Here is a 21559-nt window from a genome sequence, read left to right as displayed (position 1 = left end):
ATCATGACTCAAGTTGGGTCCAGGGTAAAGAACCAATACTAATTCATTTGAGTACTAATAATATTTGAGGGGCTGCCACAAAAGAAGGGGGTCAAGCTATTTTCCAAAGCACTTGAAGGCCCGACAAGGAATAATGGATATTCTGAACAAGGAGAGATTCAACCTGGAAATAAGAAATTTTCTGACAGAGCAATTAACCAATGGAACGGCTTGACTTCAGAAGTTGTGGGAGCTTAATCACTTTCATGAAGAGACTGGACTGCCATCTGTCAGAAATGGTGAAGGGTCTGCTTGGGCAGGGGGTTGGACTAGATGACCTAAAGGTCTCTTCCAATGCTGTTAATCTGTATCTAATTAGAAGAATGGGTTTTCAACAAAAGACTGCATTTGATGCTTGCTGAAGATTAAACATAAGGCAAAATCTTAATGCTCTATTGATGTTTGGAGGATTCCTTTTGTACAGTGAAGTGGAAAGAAGGAAAAGGCAAAATAAGACTGATACAGGATAGTGAGCAATAGCCAGTGTTACATCCTGATAATCACTACTCTTACGAATGCATCAACCATATTTTAACATTACAGTAGTTGCTTTGTCAATAGTCTAGTTTTTATTCTAAACGGCAGTCTTTGAGGCCTTCAAACAGTCCTTCAATCTAAGACTAATCAGAAACCCTTCCTGGCATTTCTACAGCTGGTTATTAGTATCGCACCATGAATGTCTGACTCTACATCTCTTAAAATGGCACTACTGGGCGTTCAGCTTCAGAGAAGCTCCCTTTCATTTCTAAATGCAATGCTACATAATGCAGCAATTACATCAGGTGACCGAATCTCATTGCACTTCAAGTCGAGTAGTGGATTGGTTCCAACACCACAAAAAATGGGAGATGGAAATGAAAGGTGATATTGGTGCAAGTTACTGTTATGCAATAATGAGATCCTCAATGTCGGGTTAGCCCCAATAGATTATTTTAAGGTGTCCAACCTACTACGGTAGGTAATCTCCATGCCAAGAATTTGCCATCGGAAAATGGCCATACAATAAGCGGCTTCTACTGCAATTCAGATGAAGATTAGCCAATGTGTATTCTATAGTTCTATTTAAAAAAGTACCTACCATCTTTCTAGAAAACTTACCTACAAATATTAGTGTTCTCAAAGGTAGGCTTTTTTCCCCCTGCCACCTTGTTAAAGAAAAACAAAAGTTAGATTCTATGAATATGTAAGCAAGTATGGATGTTTTGCTTCCAAGCATTGGAAGCAATGAGGAATAGGTGGATAGATACACACATAAAAGTCTATCTGGTAGTAGATAGAATGGCAACGTTTTCTCTGTTCTTCCCACCATTTTTTAAAAAAACTTATCTATGTCTGTTGTGTTGTTTGGTCAATAAGTGGTTTATTGTATCATTTTCAAACTTAACTGGACTCCTCAGGGATGTAATGTTAGAACATGGCTTCAATAAGAAGTGACCAGGTGCTGCTTCTATGACCATGGAACAGTACAGGCTTACAGGCTTGTGGTTCGAATGTCAACATTTTGGCAATACAGAGCTGTTCCCAAATGGTGCCAGCACTGAGACAGCCTGTCAAGTAGCACCAAAGCTGGACTAGGACAGGTTTTGTACACAACGAACTGAACACTTCAGCATATTATGTGCAAATGTCAAACCCATTTTGTGATGTGGCAAAAAACACGATTTCTTTAATTTGAAGTGTAATTCTTACAGGCAGACTACTAACTCTCATATGGCAACATGATTTGCTGGACTTCTATTCAATTAGAACTTTATTTAGCCAAACCAAGATAAAAAACTGCCACTAAGAAGATACAATCCATTGCAAGCACTTTGGACAACTAAGGTTCCATTTTAAGAAAAAGAAATGTACAAAATCAGAGCGGTGCTTAGGCAAGCCATATTCAACTCTTACAAATCTCGCACAAAACTGCCAGCAGACAGAATTGTGCGGTATACCTTGATAATACACTATTATAAATTTCCATCGTCTAGATTTTATGTATTTCCTTATAATACAGGATGTGCAAAAGTGGCCTGCTTAAGTGATATATTGCACATAAAATCTAAAATTCTGTTTCAGAAAATTAAAATAGCTCTAACTATACAGAAAATACTAAATTGTAAAAAGCCATATTACCTCCAAATTGATGCACATAATACTGACAAAGTTCTAAAATTGAGACAATATACATATAAATTACAGTTAAATACCATAAAATTTAACCAATCAGCAAATTGCTGTGTTTGCTTCTACCGCCAGAAATATCATCCAGGAGAACTAAAAGATCTGCAGTGTTAAGACAAAGCAAAGAATTAAAGCATTTCTGCTAACAGAGGTAGTGCCAGCCACATCCAACCAGAAATTCATCTCTGATCTAGAATATTGTAATAAAATGTAAAAAGACTATAAAATTTACAAAAATAAATAATTTTAAATGTTTTACAAAATGCAAGAGATTTTGCTGCCAAGTATCTAGAATCTTCAATAAAGGGGAAGAGATCTGTAGTTTCTTAAATACTTTAAAAATATACTGTACAGAGGCTGCAAATCCATGTATGCAACTTCAGTGAATGCCAATAAAGAATGTAATTTAATACTAAAAATAAATCTTTAGACTTCAGATGATGTTTCCCCTTATGAAAATCACTGTTTTGCAAATCCTTCACACAGATTGAAAATTGCACATTAAAAAGTTAGAAACACATGAGAAATATTCCTCATGTATAGCCTAAAAGAGTTAAAAAGATTGCACAATTGATTTAATAAATACTCCATTTTATATAACAGGCTGTCACTTTTTTTTTTTTTTTTTTTGGTTTATAGGAATTTTAGGGAGGTTTTGAGAACCATTAAAGAAAAATGTCTGTAGCTGCCCTTCCTGGCATAACACTTTGAAGTTCGCTCTCCTCTGGGACTTATCTTCAAACCAGCATTGTATGGCAGCTTAGGAAAATGTATCTTTGGGCTAGCAAAGGTGTCAGGACCCTACAAGAATTTCCATAATATGGTCTAAATCAGTGATATCACTTCTGCATATTGGGATGTTGTTTGCTGAGGAAGAATTACAAGAAGGAAATGTCTTCAATGTTTCTTCTGTTGTTGCCACAGACAGTGTTCTTGGAGGAGTTGGTGAGGGGCAATCGAAGTCTGAATCATACATTGAAGTGTCAATATCTTCAAATATGTCATCAATAGCTAAGTCCTTCAAGTAACTAGTTGAATTTGAAATTTCAAAGGAACCAAATGCACATTCTACTCCTTTCAGGTCTTGTCTATCTTCTTCTAACTTAAAAACTGACATTTCAGAAGTCTTGAATTGATCATCTCCAGATCCAGCCAAGTAAGAAGGTGGACTCACATCTTCCATGAAGTCCAAATCTTTTAGAATAGAGGAAATGGCTGATGACATGTCATTATCTGAAACCATCAACAAGCTATTTTCGATTGGACTTTCCATAGACCGTGGTTCATAACCATATGATTCCGGTTGAATAATACCAGGAAAAAAGTGTGAAGGCATTCCAAAGAAATCAAAACCTAAATAATTGGAAGGGGTAGTACTTAAACCACTGCACATGTTAACAGACTGTTGGTTAGTTTCTTGCCTCATCTCTTCTTGGATTTGTCTGACAGTATTGGCTATAAGCACAGAACGATGTAAATTTGGTTCCACCAGCATCTTGTATGTCTGTAACTTGGCAAGGCAAACATTGAGCACCAACTGACGCTTGAGTGGGTATGGCAGGTTTCGACTGGAATCAAAGGCACTTGACACACCAGCCATGTTCTCTTCATAATCACTTAACTTGCGTTTCAAACCTTTTCCCAACATGAACCTGGAAGAAAAAAAAATGAACCAATGAGCATTTCTGACTTTATAGTATTTATTTTTAGCCATTCATTTTCTATTCCTTCATTTATTATGACCTTAGAGTTGCTTCCCCTTGACACATAATTAGGGATAGTTATATAACATTAATATGCTGCATCTTCTTCATTTAGACTGATTAATCTTGGACAAGGGAAGGCATCTGACTTGTTCTAACCAGTAATTTGGGTAAGACAGAATAGAATTTAAGGAATTTTAGATTATTAATACCAGAAAAAAGCATCATGAAAACTTAAAAAAACAAAACAAAACCAGGAATTCTGGCCAGGATCTTGTATTTAGCAGCATGTAGGCAAGAGCAACTGAAATCCTACAAACCTATGTCCCTGAAAAATTAGTCTCTTTATTCTTCCTCTGACAAGTAGAGAAAAAACTCCTGCATATTGTGCCAATAAAAATGCATATCGTTAATTTTCATAAAGCACTTAGGATGCAGGATCATAATAAACAACCTCTTTTACAAGTTCTGATTTCAAAGCTAATATAAAAAGATTGAGAATTCCTTCTTCTTTCCCTCCACTTTACCAAAAAGATAAAGCATCAATAATCACTTCCTCTTATTTGAATTAAAATAGTTGGGGTTTTGAAGAAAAGTTGGGCTCTTCAATGAATACTTTTAATATTGATCATGCTGATTGTCTTGGCCCCTCCCCAGCCAACTCAGAAGGTAGACTTTTTGAGTCTTGATGCATACCAGAAAAAAATGGTTTGAGCAAAATTATTACTTGTTCTAACGCTTCTTATACATTTTAATTTAAATCCGCAGCTTGGTTAAAGGCTTTAATAGACATTTGAATTGAAGCAACAAATACAGCTAAACAGGCAAATATTTTTCAAAGCATTAAGATTTTCTTCATGATAATTACATAGTATTCAGAAGAGGGCTTTAAGCAACTCCTGGCATATAAAAAACACTTATGTTGAAGTAAAAAAAAGAAAAGAAACAAAGTAGAAGCTACATACAAAATACAGCTTCTGGAACTCTTATAAGCCCTTTAATAGGAGCTCCATTCTGGATCATGAGCCTGAGAAGAAAGAAGGCCTTAGAATGGAGGAGCAGGCAACATTCCAGTACACAATCAAACTGTTTTTCCAAAATGGATGGATATACGGTAATGGAAGATTTTTTTCCCCCTTGATTTTTTTTTATTTACCCAGCCCATTTCTGTACCTGATCTTTCTGTTGTTGTTGGCTTCTCCCCCTACACCAACTCGAATTACCTTGCTGGCAGCCTTGAGCCCATTCAAATAATTGATTTTCAATATTCCATTGGGCTGGACTGAAAAAAATGGGAACGAGTTGGAGTAGCAATCCTGCACGTCTCAATGAAGGACAGGAAGGAAACTCTTAATAGCCTTCCTCTGAGCCTGATGCATAGGATTATAATCACAGATATCATCATCAGAAGCCAGAAGGCCTCTTACCACCACTCCCAACCCCACCTCATCCTTAGCATACGATTTCTATGGATTTTATTATATGGGCCACCCCTCTGGTCCATGGCTATATACTGTATCTATAGTAGTTGTAGCGGAAAGTTTTACCAAAATGCCTCATTTCATGCCTTGCAAATGTTTGCCCACTATCAAAGAAACAGCTCAACTCTTTTTGGATCACATGGTGTCCATACTGGTATCAGACTGGGACAGACAATTTATTCCGGGTTCTGGAAGGCACTGTTACAATTTTTGAATCTCCAGGTTAGTTTGTCCTCAATCACCCTGCTATGAATGGTAAGGCTGAGAAAACTAAACAGATGCTCCAGCAATACTTAAAATGTTACTATACCTGCACTGAAGGTGACTGCCCCTAGCAGAATTTTCCTACAATAATGCTCTGCTCACATTGATTACTATGATCCCCTTTCAAGCTCTGCATGGCAGACACCCAAGGGTTTTATCAGCAGCTTTGAGGGAGGAGGGCACCATCCCAGGGGCAGTTAATTATTTTGCAAAAACATCTGGCTACCTAAGCCCCATTGAAACAACAGCTCGAACAGACAGTCTTACAAGAAGGCTGCAGATGTCCATCGATATAAAGGGCTACCAATTGCTGTAGGAGACAAAGTGTGGTTCTTTACCAAATTCTTTGTTTCTCCTAGACCTAGACCCTCTAAGAAGCTGGATACCAAGTTCAGAGGGCATTTACGGTCCTCCGGCAGATCAATCCTGTGGCCTTTCATTTGCAATTGCTACCCTCCATGAAAGTCCACCCAGTTTTCCACCATTCGCTACCTTGTCAAACAAAAACATCCTAGAATCTTATGCTCATAGCACCCAACGCCACTGCCAGTAATTATGGAAGGGGAGGAGGAATATGAAATAGAAGAAATTCTGGACTGTAGGCAAAGGGGCAAAAGCACACAGTATTTGATGCAGTGGAAGGGGTACCTAGAATCCAGATGTGGATTAGAATATGCCAGGTATGTCCATGTCCATGACTTGGTGCAGCAATTCCACCAATACTTCCCTGAAAAACTACAAACTTCCAAACACCTAACTCTCTGCCCTGCACCACCCAAAGAATCTGTAAGTGAAGGGTTAACCTGTTCTGCCCCAACTCCGGATTTCCGAGGATATTGACACACACCAACGGTCCTTATCAAATTTATTAAGTAGCAAGAATAAACAAGACAACCAGCCCAGAAAACAAGATATGATAAACCATAATATTCTGATAAACCAAAATACTCTGATAATAAATACGAGTTGTTTCTAGCAAGAAACTTACTAATGGTGTGCGACTTAAATAGGCTAAGGCAGTGGCCAATTATCCTCAAGCCCTACTCTCGAGGCCTCCTCCTCCTGAGTAGCCACTCCTGCCTTTTGGCAGCCCTGCGTGCTTGAACATTGAGGAGAGGCTCCTCCACTCTGCTCTCTCCACTTGAAGGAACCTCTGGAGGTTCTGAAGGCCCTGGCTGAGTCTCTGCCTCTGGCACCATGTCCTCTTTAGCCTCCTCGTTGTCCGATGCGAGCGCTGGCTGTGCAGGCTGCTGGAACGACACCACACCAGCCTCCTCTTCATCGGGATCAGCCACGATCTGCGCAGGCCGCTGGCGGGCCACAACATAACCAGACTGAGTGCATATCCCCAGTGGGACACTGGACAATCCAACCATCCAGTTTTGGCCTTCACTTCTGAAGGAAAAGGAGGAGAAACCTGCTAGTCACCTAGATGTTTTACAGCCAAGTTCACCTGCTTCAAAGTATTTTTTAGATGAGGGGGAGGGGGTCTCCTCTGAAACAGCTTCACTTCCTCCCCTCCCTCATGAGAATTCAGATGAGGAAGAGGCCATGGAAGAAGGGGAGGGCTGTTTTGAAGATCCTGTGGAAAAAAGGGAGGGCTGTTTTGAGGAAGGGGTGATGTAGGAGACGGGCAGAGCCAAGAGAAGGAGTCAAACAAGGAATCAGTTTAGTCTTAGCTTTAGCCAGGGGAAAACCATCAGCTGAGAAGATTCCTGTGCAGAGTTTGAGCAATAAATCAGTAAATTTGAACTCTTCACCTTTGGACCTGGTTCTTTGTGCATCACAATTAGCTGCTGTTTCAGATTATTTCTGAATATCACCACTCCAAATTTTTTTCAAATAAACTTTTGGGGCAGTTTTCAAAACTGCCCAATTACTCACTCTGTAATGTTCCTGTTTACACTGAAAAATTGTAAGTGCTATTTTTTTTCATATTTATAATCTAAATATGAACCTAAACAGTAACCAACTGACTGGAAAAATGGTATGGACTAACAAATGTTAAGCATGGACTAAAAGATCACATGGTGATCAATCAAGTCTCTGACAGATTGTGAAGTAAAATAACATACAGGTTTTAAGGCCCCAAGATGGTAGTTCAGTGATGAAGAAAGAACACCCACCTCCCTGAATAGGATTCTAGATAAAGGAAACCACCTCCAACAAAGATGAGAGCCAACGTTGTGCAAATGCTAAGAACACTGCGGATTTCTAGTCTTGCTTTAGACAGGGAAGCAACTGGGTGATTCGGGGTCTCAACCATAGGAAGAAGGAAAAATTATTTCCAAAAATGTCAGAAGAACTGCATAGACTTGCCCATGTAGTTGCTAGGAGATAAGACTAAGACACAATTAAATCAATATATTCCACAAGGTTAGGTTTCAGGAAGACATATATTTGTTGGGTTCACATTTACATAATTCACACTTCCAAACCAATACGAGTGCTAAAATAAAGTTACATTTTTCTAAATTTGGTATCCCCCAGCTCATTTTAATATGATCTGCAAAAACCAATCAGGCAGCAAGACAACACTAATATTTAATTTACCATATACCAAAACACTTACATGATCACTACTTAAAAGATATAGTAGTTTAAGTTGTTTAAAGGGGTATACTCTTACAGGTAGCTTCACCTTCCTAATCAGAGCTCAGAAACTTCAGATAGACCACTAAGAAATGCTAAGTTTGAAAACTGTACTAGGGCATAGTATTGTGAGCATACCTGGGATGAATTTAGAATAGAAATGAATAGAATTGAAACGAATAGAATAGAAGAGTTGGAAGGGACCTTGGAGGCAGTGGTGGAATTCAAATTTTTTTACTACCGGTTCTGTGGGCATGGCTTGGTGGATGTGGTGTGGCTTGGTGGGGGTGGCAGGGGAAGGATACTGCAAAATCTCCATTCCCACCCCCCTCCTGCAGGAAGGATATTGCAAAACTCCATTCCCACCCCACTCGGGGGCCAGCCACAGGTGGCATTTGCTGGTTCTCTGAACTACTCAAAATTTTCGCTACCGGTTCTCCAGAACCTGTCAGAACCTGCTGAATACCACCCGGGCTTGGAGGTCTTCTAGTCCAACCCCGCTTAGGTAGGAAACCCTACACCCGTGATGGTGAACCTATGGCACGCGTGCTACCTGTGGCACGCGGAGCCATATTAGTGGGCACGCCAGCTCAGCTCTGGGACACGTGCGCACGCAACCCTCCTCCACCCCCCCTCTCCTGGCATGCGATGGCAAAAAGGTTAGTCATCACTGCCCTATACCATTTCAGACAAATGGTTGTCTAATCTCATCTTAAAAACTTCCAGTGTTGGAGCATCTACAACTTCTGGAGGCAAGTTGTTCCATTGATTAATTGTTCTAGGTTGCTTCTCTCCTTGATTTAAACCTATGACTTTTATCCATATCTTTCCTGTGTTGTACTGGCTCTCTCTGAGAGGGGTCATGTAGTTAGATTTCTGTCCAGGCTTAACCCTTTTAAGGAAAAGTTGGTGAGAAGAGGGTCAAACAACAGATCCAGAGGATCCTCAGGTTGACTCAGCCTTCCATCCTTCCGAGATGGGTAAAATGAGGAGCCAGATTTTTGGGGGCAATATGTAGACTCTGTAAACTGCTTATAGAGAGCTGTAAAGCACTGTAAAGTAGTATATAAGACTAAGTGCTATTGCTATCCTGGAAAAAGTGGATCATCTGGATCCCTTTCAGTCAGGTTTTAGATCAGGGCATAGTACAGAGATAGCATTGATCATGCCTGTTGATGACTTCTGGGAATGGTAGGCAGTCCGGATGTGTGTGTGTGCGGGTGCATGCACATGTGCACAACATATTCCTCCTAGCTCTCTGTGATCCTTCTGTTGCTTTTGATAGCATCGATTATGGTATCCTACTTAACTGAATGTAGAGATTCAGGGAGGGGGTTTCTCCTTTCTCCGGGGAGGATTCCAGTTGGTATTGGACAGGGGTAAAGGTTCCCCTTGCACAACTGCTAGTCGTTTCCGACTCTAGGGGGCAGTGCTCATCTCCGTTTCAAAGCCGAAGAGCCAGTGCTGTCTGAAGAATTCTCCGTGGTCATGTGGCTGGCATGACTAAACGCCAAAGGCGCATGGAACGCTGTTACCTTCCCACCAAAGGTGGTCCCTATTTTTCTACTTGCATTTTTTACATGCTTTCGAACTGCTAGGTTGGCAGAAGCTGGGACAAGTAATGGGAGCTCACCTCATTACGTGGCACTAGAGATTCGAACCACTGAACTGCCGACCTGTCAATCAACAAGTTCAGCGTCTTAGCTACTGAGCCACCATGTCCCCTGTACAGGGGAGGAGAGGCCAAACAAGAAAACCTTTCACATTGGGGTGCCTCAGGGCCTGATGCTCTTGCCCCTTCTGTTTATAATCTGTAGAGAACCACTGAATGAGGTACAGTTTGAGATACTGGTTACCACCTATAAAGCCCTTCACATGGCACTGGTCTGACTATCTGAAGTACTGTCTATCTTGCCTTTCAGATCCCTTCACTCAAACAATGCCATCTATTAGGACCTAGGAAGCGTGTCTTCTCTGTTATAGACCTCCCCTCTGGAACTGCATCCCTCCCCCGAGGGTTTCCAACTTGATGACATTGAAAATCCGGCTATTCCCCCGTTAGTACTGTACTTGCGGTACAGTAATGTTGAGATCTTGTTTAAAGTTGTTGAATGAAATACCTATCTTTTTGTCAGACATGCATTAAATTTGTTCTCATTGTTTTATAGTGTCCCTTGCTTATATTGCCATAACATGTCCAGAGCTGGGTGGCCTCTAATTTGAATGAATGGATGAGTCATCAGAAACTTTTAAGAGAATCTCAAATGGTATTAAACATAGTATTACAATAACATCACAAGAAAGACTTATAATAGTTTACTCTGATTAATTGATGTAGAAATTAAACATTATTCAACACTTTTAATTGTATTTTAAACTAAACATTGTATCTTACATCTAATGGCATATGTTTTATATGAATCCCAAACTACAATAGGAAAGACTAAAATATTTACATACAATTATATATGTGCCCCTGAGCTCTTCTGATATGTTTCATTCATCCTTTAATTAAAAAAATGATGGGAGAACTTGTGTTGTAAAAGTCCATTTGTAGCTTCTAAAATCTTTTTTTCCTGGCTGTCAGGTTCCGGATTTCTGCGGTGAGATAAGACCCCAAACCAGAAGTTATCTGTGTTTTAGCAATCTTTATTCTTGGCTCTGGCACGAACCAACAAACACCCGTGGAGAATGGTATATTATCAGCGCTACCGCGCAGTGCTTCCCATCACCTTTTAAAGCTACCCGCCAATCCTGTGACTCCACCCCATACTCCCCCCACAATGCTAGTTACATTCCATCATCGTGGGTATGGTACACAAAGCTCCGCCCCTCCAGCTTGTCGAAATACTAAGGAATAGTCTTTAATATTAGAAGTCGCGTAGTTACTTCTGTGCAGCGGCGATAGCGTTGGAGCTGCTATAATGGAGGTGCCCTCAGCGGCAGCGATCATATCCAAGGCTTCCACGTGCCGGCAGCTACTGTGGAAATGGCGAGCAGGGTGGAATCAGCAACGGTACGCACTCTGGACATGACAACTGGTAAGTGGGGTTTTCCCTCCCCCCGTCCACCTGAATGACAACCACGACACTTTGAGGTTGACACTGGCTCTATAAAACATGATGCCAAAATTCAGGAGCAAATCAAACAACTATGGTGCAATACTTCTGTTTTTGGTAAGAAACAAAAAATGGGAATACAAGCATTCAAATAAGCTATTTTTCTTGCTTCAATTTTTTAATTTTTTTTTAAACAATTGTCTCCCTGGGACAAAGTAATTACTAGTTTATTGAAGCATGTTTATATATTATTATATTTCATAATTGTTATACAATTATTACATAATTGTAGTAGCATTATTTGGAATACATGTCAACATTTTATGAACCAGTAATACATTTTAATAATTATTGCTATTATCTCTTTTTTGTAAAATGCATCAATTAGAACATATTTCAGGGAATACTGTGAAAAAAAATGCAGAAATTAAGAGTTCCCATTAGTGATGTTCTGACTTCCATAACCTGAATTATGTATTTGATTTATCTGAGCCAATCACTTTAATTTAAAACATAATAAATTGGAAATTAATGTTTTTGAAAGAAGCCAGAGATGTTTCCTTTTGTTTATCGTTGATGTAAAGGCAGAAGACATAGATAGAATACAATTACTGTTAAATAATTTGAGCTGTAAAATAAATGAAATAGCTAGTACACTCAAAGTAATCTCACATCTACAGAGGAATTTGCTTGTTTTATATTGCTCATTTAATCTGAAAATTAAGTATATTTGCACTATTAAATTTGATTAATAAAAATCAATTACATGTTTACTTAAAAATGAGCATTATGCTCAAAACCTATGAGTCACATAAATAGTATTTTAATTTCTAAATGAAAAGTGAAATGAACAAGATGAGTGTAGTTAGTCTTGGCTTAAGAACAGCTTAAAAGCTGTTTTATACACAATATAGATTGTAGGAACCAAGCAAGTTTGAATCTGACTAGCGTCTACATGAGAGCTCACCAAAGAACTACATGTATGCCAGTTTGTCTGAAAACTGACAGAGACAAAGGGCCTTGACAGAAAGATTCAAAGCCTTCTTTTCCAATGGAGTTAGTCAGTAAAACAATAAAATGCTCATTTTTTGCAATAAGCAAGTAAGTATCAATATACATATACATACAAAGAACTAGGTAGTTCTTGCTTGCTGACTTTGTGCAGCAACCATTCAAAGTTACAGTGGGGCTAAAAAAAATAACTTTGTGACCAATCTTTGCATTTTCAACTGTCACAATGTCCAATGTCCCATGGTCACATGATCACCAGTGCAACACTTTGCAACTCGGCTTGCAACAAGCAGAGTTAATAGAGAAGAGCACTTCATTTAATGACCGAAGGGGAAATAAGATCATGCAGTCAAAAGCCCATCACAATCATATGACTTTCCATTTAGCAACTTCCGGCCATAGCAACCAAATTACGGTTTCCAATTATGTAGCCTAAGCGAGGGCTACATATAAACAAAATTACAATGCACTTAAGACATTCACCTGAACACCTGAAGGCTTGAAAGATGTTCCTGCCCAAACTCTCTTTAACTTCCACAGGTTCATTGGAAGATCTGAAGGAAAACAGTATTTCCCCATTGTTTGAATGTGAATACAGCTTTCCATCTTTATAGAATATTTTATTAATGTAAATGCAAGTTGTTTATTTTATTAAACTTGTATGCTTCCCATCTTGCCAGAAGTGACTCTGGTGGCTCATAGACATTCTGTTAAAATGCACTATAATAAAGGATCATAAGTTTAAAATTCAATTAAAAATAACCAGGATGAAGAGGGAGGGAGCAAAGTATGCAGAGGAAGCAGGTGAGCTGCTAGCTACTCCATTACTCATCTCCAAAGTTGTTAATAAGAAAATAAAGCTCCTCATGTAATCTGGGACTGGAAAGAATACAGGACAGTGTAATCTAGTATTAACTCATTTTCAAGGAATCTTCCATTCAGCAAACACTTGAATAAATTTTTCAGTGTTTTTGTCTGTACTCTTGAAGTAAGATTGGTTAAGAAGAAACTCCAGTCAGCACGCCTTAAATAGTTTCAAATGAAGAGCTCAGCTGGTCTTTAATGGCCACATGAAAGGATGTCAAAAGTGCTGCACGTGCAAAAATTGTTATGAATCAATGTAACACTGACTTATTTCAAATGTGTATTACAACAGAAAAACAAAAGGCAGTGTCTGAAGTGGTGGAAGCAAGGACAAATGCAAGAATATTTTGTAATGCCTAAATTTCTTTGGCCTACTAATTTTTCCATGAGTGTGTGTGTGTGTGTGTGTGTGTGTGTGTGTATACCTGTGTTTCCCCCAAAATAAGCCCTAACCAGAAAATAAGCCCTAGCCTGATTTTTTAGCCTGCTTCTAATATAAGCCCAACCCCAAAAAAGAGCCTGGTAACAGCTGCAGCCTGCGCAGTGCAGGTGATGAGCCTCCCACGGCTACCTGTCTGCTCCAAGCCACTGACTCTCAGCTTTCCCATGGCCCGCGTCCGGATCGTGTGCCCCCCCCCATGCCTCCATCTGCTGCTTGGATAAGTAATCAACTCACCTGTGCTGCACGGGCTATGCAACCCGAGAGTCGCCAACCAAGGGGCCAGCAGGCTGCAGCTGCTGCCGGACACCATCGGCCCCTGCATGCTTGCCACCTCTTGTGTACACACCTGGGGGTGGGGCGCCCAGCTGGGCTGATCACCCTGATATTGCGCGTGCTCCTGTTGCGAACCGGTAGTAAAGGTAAGTAGAACCAAGCCGAGTGGACAGATAGCATGAAAAGATTCATAAATTCCAGGAGTACTTTATTTTAACACATTAATTTATATATGATTTTACAAGAAGTACCTTCACCAAAACAACTTTTTCTGTTGAAAGTAAACTGACAGTTAATTTGAACTGAATAACCAATATTGATTTGTCAGCTTCCGATTATGTTTAATCTATAAAAATTTTAACGTAAACTACACTGAATGGGAGCCATTGCAAGAAGATTTGTACACTGGTAAACAGTTAGAAAACTAAATGGAAAATTATTTCAATATATGGTTTACAGTACTGAGATTACTGTATGGACAGAGATGGAAAGATTCTACATTACCCACTAAGGAGGAATGACAGATTTTGCTGCAAGATATATTGACTTCTTTGATTATAGAAAAGACATCTACATTTATTGGTGACTTTTTGCATAAAAATGAAAAAAGTGAATTTGTGATATACAGTGTTGAAGATTAGACAGGATAGATTATAGAAAAAGCAATATAATGTAACTTTAGAGAGTTCAAAATATATTTGTACTTATAACTGATGTGAACAATATAGGAAGCCACCTGTTGCATTTTCTTTCTTTTCTATTTCTTTCTTTTCTTGTACTTTATTACTTCCCCCCTTACTTTATAATAGTTTATTAATTTGTTTTTATGTTTAAAAATTTTAATAAAATTTATATAGATCTGTAAACAGTTTTTTAAACTGACAATCCTAAATATACTCATTAGGAATAAAGTTTCACTGAAAACAATGGGAATTACACTTAAGTAAACACCCTTTAGGATTCTGCTTGTAGCATCTGCTGAATCTGTTTTCATTCCTACAATTTAGTTCTCTTAGATTTTAGGATCTCGTACATTTTTAAAGGCAAATTAAAGGGGACGAATAAGCTCAAATCAAAAATATATCCATTCATGTAACTATAGGTGATCGAAAATTTAACCACCATTTGAAGTTTTAATGGTGCTGAAATATGTGACATTTGACCAGTCCTCACACTTACAACCGTCACAGTGTCCCTGCAGTCATATGATCAAAATGTGGGTGCTTGGCAATCAGTATGTATTTACCACAGTTGCAGCGTCTCAGGCTCATGTGATCACCATTTATCACATTCTTAGGGAGCTGCCAACAAGCAAATAAATGGAGGAAGCTGGATTTGCTTAATGACAGCAGCAACCAAGTCGTAAAACCGCATCACACCTGATTTGTTAACCTTCGATCCCAACTGTGCTTGTAAATCAAGAACTACCTGTAGTGGCTTAGAATACTATCAACCAAAATACAGCAGCAGGAGAGGACTGGAGACTTTGTTTTTTATTCTTTATAACTTTATATTTTCTTAGTTTTCAAAATCAATACTAGCTAGTCTAGCACCGATGAGGTTTACCTAGTTTGGGTAATGAAATATCTGCAAGAAAACAACCAAGCCCAGAGAACACCAAGGACCCCTCATTTTAACCCTGAGCCACAAATACTTCTTTATTGGTACAAAGAGATTTTGCTACCTTTTCCCTGAATCATACTTCTATCTAAAAGAAGAAAGATAGCAGTAGTGGAGTGGCTGATAGACAGGAGGTCTGTATGAGGGTTATGAAGAATTGAGGAATAGCAGATTAGAATTCTACTTCTATTACAACTTGTAAGGAAGCCTGCAGGCAGCAACCCTGTGAAATCCTTAAGCAATCTCAGAAACAGCATTTTGAAAAAGAATGAAGCCTTAAACTTAAAAATAGTTTAACTCAGAATAGTTTATATACGGTGCAGTTTGTCCAAAATAGTTGTGTACACACAGTTCTGATATGTCAACAGTCCTTTTCAACCAAATGATGCAATTTTGAAGAAAAATTAAAGATTTGGTTACTGTGAAAGTATTTTACAAAGATTAATGCAAAAATTAAATTGTGGCTAATAAGGATATTCTAATTCATATTTACTGCCTTGTTGATATTTGTAGCACTGTGTAAATAAATGTATTTAATAACTGATCGCTGTACAGTATAGCAAATAATTATATATCAATGTTCCCTACTAGATAACTACCACCACTGCTATTCATCACACATAGGGCTGAAAAAAGCCCTAATAGCACAGCTGAAAAGTCTCAGATTAATTTGATATGCTTTTAAGTGTATAAAATCTCACACTTAGGCATCATGCACACCCCTCTACAAAACCACACTGAGGCCAAAATAAAAAATGTAGTACTGATTTATTCCCTATACGTGGATCTTCCCCTCCAAAAATATAGGAAGACCCAGACAAAGCAGTATCTTCAAAATTCTGTACTGTACCGCATAAGATGCTATGAGGGTTACATAGGCCATACTTTCAGATTGTATTATTCTCTGCTTTACTTTTTTTAGAGTCTTTAATTTGGAATCTAATTTTTTATCAAGTATAACACCTACGAGTAAAATAAGTACTACAGGACAGAAATATGTGTCATTAATTGCTATTAGAAATTGCCAGTGAAGTTTACTACCAGCAAATAGACAAAGAATATAAATGATTAATTTCAGATCACAGTATTGCTTATTGTAGAAAACTCAATAATTTAAAGAAATGTAACAAACTTAAAGCAGTATAGCCCTTAATACATTATTTTAAACTTGGCATTAATGAACTGTTTCTAACTGTTAAAATAAGGAACCAAAGCAGTGAGAAATTGTCCTCTTTTTGCATTTCATTTTCTATTAGAGTTAAGACACAAGGGGCAGTGTATTCAAAATGAAACTAGACAGAAGTTCCTGGAAGCTGTTGCATGCACCTCCCACAGTAGCAAGATTTTAGTTTACAGGACTCTTATTTTCTGGTTGATGAAAAATAACTTCCCACTCCAGACTGACAACTATTTAAAACAAAACAGACAACCTCATTACAATTCTGCTCCTAAGGATAAAGCTACACCTCCGTAGCTTTACAAATTTGCAAACTTATTCAAACCGCCTCATTTCTTAAATGAAAACATTTCTCCTTAAAACTTCTGTTGATAGTAAGCTTGTTCCTAAATTTTTCATCCAATTATATAATTACAGTTTTATTTCAGTCCCTACCATAGCTAGGCCCACCTTAAAGTTAATCACAAGATAGTTTCCAGCAAAAGATGAATATCTTTATCCTAACCCTAACCCAAGAACTTTTTCCTATTGACATTTTCTATCTCTGATCTGACCATTCTTGAGCACTTCAATGTTTTTTCATTCATATGCCGCCAATGTTCTAAGTTTCAAATAATTTCCACATCTGCTTTCTGGCCATCCAGTTTCTAGTCTGTGCCCAATCCTCCCACAATTTCTTTTAATAAGCCCCACACAAATTTAATGTATCTTACAGTACTGGACTTCTATTTTAAATGCAATTCTCTTCTCTTCAAATATGCAATATTAACTAGATTTTTAATCAGTTTTTACATACTTATCAATATATCCTTCATTTTGAGATACAGATCTCATGAATCCCCATTTGCGTGACACTTCTTCGGAACAATGAAAATATTAAATATTCCTAAATACTCAAATAGAAACTTTTTGCATAATTTGCGTATTACTTTAAAATTTATTTTCTGTCAAAAGCAGAATTTAAAGTAGCCACCTCCAAAATAAAAAAACAAGAATAATAGGAACATTAGTATTTTATCATTCATCCACAAAGAAACCACTAGGCTGTTTCAAATCACCTGAATACAACTTTATTCTAAGTTGGCCAACCTTGCATAAGTTTGGAAATTATGCTGGGTGTGGTCAGGTTAATACTTGGATCGAGACAGTTATAGCTCTTTGGTTAAAGCTCACTTGAAGGAGACCCCACACCTTTTATACAGCTCTAAATTTATTTCCTGGCAGTAACTTTTCCCCTGTTTTTAATCAATCTTCAACTTACATGGGATCTTATTCAGCTACCTTATATAAATGTTTCCAAAAACATATCTAGATATCAATACTCTAAGCCTATTCTACAATCCCAATGTTTTATCCATTATACTACAATATCCTACCAAGAAAAGAGTGTTTCTGGAAAATATACTCTCTAAATTCAATCTCTTTGTCAAGATACACCTCTCCAAACATTGCAACACAACATTTGTAAAGTATCCCTCCCCGATTGCTGGATTCAGCTTCCACCTCCCATTCATACTGTATTCCTAACACTCATTGGTTGAAAAAATGGCCTCAAAAGTAACCTATATTATCTATATATCTTTTATACATGACCCTAACTAGCTAAACCAAAGCACCACTCTTCAGAAACAAACCTCAGTTGATTCTCTACTGCTTTCAGTCAAATAAATATACCCAGTTCACGCCCCACCCACTTTTCCTAAAGCCTTCATTCAGCCCCACAAGCCTGCCACAAAATTGTTTCCCACATTCAAATACCACCCAGGGCACCAGCAGTTTCTTCCTTGCCATCTCTTCAGTGGGCTCCTCAATTTCTCCCACTAATTTTACTTGGCTTTTTCTCCTTTTAGCAGCAAACTCTTTGACCCCAACCCCACCCAAAAAAACCCCTAATTTCCTCTTATTGGCAGCTTTTGTGAATCTCAGTCTGATACCCACCATCATCTTGCTCTTATCCATCATTCCCTCCCAGTCTTCCTTATATAACTGTAGTTCCTTCCCCAAATCCGAGCCCTCCAAATGTAATCTGCGACCCCTATTATCGCAAGCAAAATGATGGCAATTATCATTCCAAACATCTGAAAAATATGTTTTTTGGGGGGGGGAATTACCCCAGCTCACGTTGCCTGTGTATATTGGGGGGGGGGGATGACGACGACTTGCTCAACGTAGTTATTTGCTAACCCAAGTAAGCTTCTCCCAGACGATTCACACCGTCGTTTGTAAGGTGCCCCTCCCAGGCCCCCAATTCTTTAGTTTTTCTGGCCGAGATACCCCCAATCATAAGTTTCCCCCGCCACATTCGCCAGCCTCTATTTCCTTTCCAACTCCCCGAGATACTCAAAATGCAGGTCTCTTTTAGTTGTGACTCCTGACCTCCACCTCTCAATTTAGCTCAGCAGAGTCTTTCCTCGCCTTGCATTGCCGCGACCAGCCCGCACTTGGCTTCCCGGAGCACCTTCCCGGACGCCTGTCCCCGTGTCCATCGTTCCCGCGATTCAGACCTGAGTTCAGCCAGCCAGCCAGGGTCTCGCTTACCTGCTTAGGGCTCCAGAGAGAGTCGAGGGACACACGGGATCCCCTCTCCCTCGGCTGGGCGGCGCGGCGCGGCGCTGGCTCCCAACCCAGCCAGCCGGGATCCCTTAGAGGGGCTGGGATGGCCAAATGCTTGCGTGCTGAGATGAGGAAGGAGGAGACGAGGCGGGGGGGGGAGGAGGAGGAGGAGAGGGCGGTGGCAGCAGCAAATGAGCCCCACCCCCTCCCCGCCAGATCTCGGCGACAACAAGAGCCGCTTACTCCTCCCCCGTGCAGGAATAGCCCTGGACTCAGAGGAAGGAGGGGCGTGTGCGCGCCCACTCTTCCTCGTCCTTCTCCAGCGCTCCTCGCTATTGGCCAGCCACGCCCCACCTTGCCCAGCAACCGATTTTTACTGGTTTTCTGTTCGCGGGGTCGGCTTCGTCTCGGAGAGCAGCTCTGAGTTAAAAGAGGGCGGAGCTAGACTTGGGCGGCCGTCCAATGAAATATCCACCCGCTACTTCTTCCTCCCTCCTTTCTTCCCCCTCCCCCCCACCCCGCCTTTGCTCAGCCGCGGCTTCTTCCAGAAGGTCTTTGGCTCCCTCGGGGAGGACGGGAGCGGTTTTTTTGATGGTGGAAAAAGGGCAAGTGAGGCCTTTCGGTAGCCGGAAGCGGACGGGTTTATTTAGAGACAGGCCATACTCATTTCGGTGGGAGCTCCTCCCTAATAACCACGTTTAGGACGACCGTATAGGCAAATCATGGCCATTTATCCAGGGTTTCTCTCGTGCCCACGTTAAACTCCCTCTTGTGAAGCGGCCTTTTTACACGAGTTCACCAGGAAGGAACAGTGGGGACGCTGCCTTTGAGCTAAAGTGGCAACCCAGTCATTGAGTTACTTTTAATCACATGAGGAAATCAAAAAACGTAGCGGGCCTGCGTTATTTGCCCAGGCCTGAACTCTCAAAATAGCTCACTTCTCTTCTGGGTTTAGGTAGCCTAACGGGGGCCACGGTTTCCCTGAAGCTTTGGCGGAACACAAGAATTCATCTTGAACAGAGTTAAAACGCCTCAGGCTGACGCTTCAAGCATCTCATTTCAACACAGGCGCTGAGGAAAAGTTACTAGTGCCAGTAATGGCGCCGGTAAGGGCACACACATCCCCAAATTAAATGGAACTTATTTATACAGGAGGAGTCACTGCAGGTGGTGGTTCACTGTATTTTATGTTTAGTTCCATAATTATAAAATGCTTTGGGGGGGGGCATAGAATCGGATTTGGATTGTATAAAATGATTGTTGGCTTTGTGGGAGCAAGTTCTTCCTATAAAACACAATCCCATCACAGTTACTATATTTTACATGACGATGTTTATTTGCAGATAAACCTGTTTTATATATTACTGAAATGTAGTTGAAACCGAACAAAAGTGTGGCCCGCAGAGATTTGCTGTCCTAAATTTCAGGTCAAAAAGCAGCTGCGATATCAAGAGAACAGAGGAGAGGTAATGTTAAAAAGATAGCCTATAAATGGTTGTACACTTCAAGTGATGGAATGTGAGTTTCTATAAATGAAGTTGGTCTGTAGGGACAAATTGAGGATTTTTTAACTATCCCCATTATTAATTTTCTTTTGTCATGCTACATTATGTATAAGAATCATTCTTATGCATAATGTAGGAGAAAACATGGCGTTGGTTAGGATAAGCAAAACATTCCTCTCCCTAAATTGCCTTCCCAAACAATAGGCCATGTCAGCTCAGTGATAAAAGAACTTAGAAGGCCAAGCAATGTTGATAAAGCTCAGAAAATATACTGGGAGGCAAGCAAAGGCTTTGGGAAACAAAGCCAATATAAGATAAGCCCCCAAAAACAATTCTTTAAAAAGGAACTATATACTAAAATACTCTTGTCAATACATCGTTTTTGTAGTTCTACACTGTTATTCCTTAAAACTGCCCCATATATGCACCCATCACATGAACCAATCACATATATGTTTAAATCATGTTGGTTAATCATATGTTTATTTTTATTTGCATAAATCTATATAAACGGGTTTCATCTCCAGATCTTTTTAGGTTTCATTTAGTTGAGTAAAGAAAGAGAGAAATCTTGTGTGCTACTTGAGGGAAATCTCTGTTTATTCCAGAATAAAAGGTTTTCTTGGACCCATAGTCCCTTCACTCAAATGGTATGTTCAGATATCAAGAAATATTCAGATATTAAGAATGTTCCCACATGTTGTTTTACCACCCATTTGGTTCTGTTAAATAAATGCACACACAAATCAGGAAAAGAAAAAAGGGTTAAGAAATGCAGATTAACATTAGTGATTCATACCCTGAAAATTC

At 39.5% G+C, this 21559-nt stretch overlaps 1 protein-coding gene across 2 annotated transcripts; it reads right to left on the bottom strand.

The window, feature by feature from the left end:
* Nucleotides 1–1771: 1771 nt before the first annotated feature.
* LOC117666055 (SERTA domain-containing protein 2-like) lies at nucleotides 1772–19588 on the bottom strand. 2 transcript variants are annotated; one of them, XR_004591584.3, is made up of 4 exons: nucleotides 19230–19588; nucleotides 13856–14018; nucleotides 12799–12869; nucleotides 8031–11355 (listed from the first exon to the last, which is right to left on the bottom strand). XR_004591584.3 is itself a non-coding variant. In XM_034418596.3 (2 exons), the coding sequence occupies exon 2, from the start codon at nucleotides 3851–3853 to the stop codon at nucleotides 2999–3001; it is 855 nt and encodes a 284-aa protein (XP_034274487.1). In that variant the 5' UTR covers nucleotides 3854–3857; nucleotides 19230–19523; the 3' UTR covers nucleotides 1772–2998. The 2 variants fall into 2 exon arrangements, 1 of the variants encoding a protein (XP_034274487.1); XM_034418596.3 differs by lacking the exons at nucleotides 8031–11355; nucleotides 12799–12869; nucleotides 13856–14018 and adding an exon at nucleotides 1772–3857 and having other exon boundaries at nucleotides 19230–19523.
* Between the last annotated feature and the right edge of the window lie 1971 nt (nucleotides 19589–21559).

The sequence above is a fragment of the Pantherophis guttatus genome, chromosome 1, assembly GCF_059756535.1.
Source record: "Pantherophis guttatus breed Tessera chromosome 1, ASM5975653v1, whole genome shotgun sequence".
NCBI lineage: Eukaryota > Metazoa > Chordata > Lepidosauria > Squamata > Colubridae > Pantherophis > Pantherophis guttatus.
Note: the sequence above shows the minus strand (reverse complement) of the source record. Positions and strands in the feature narration are given on the sequence as shown.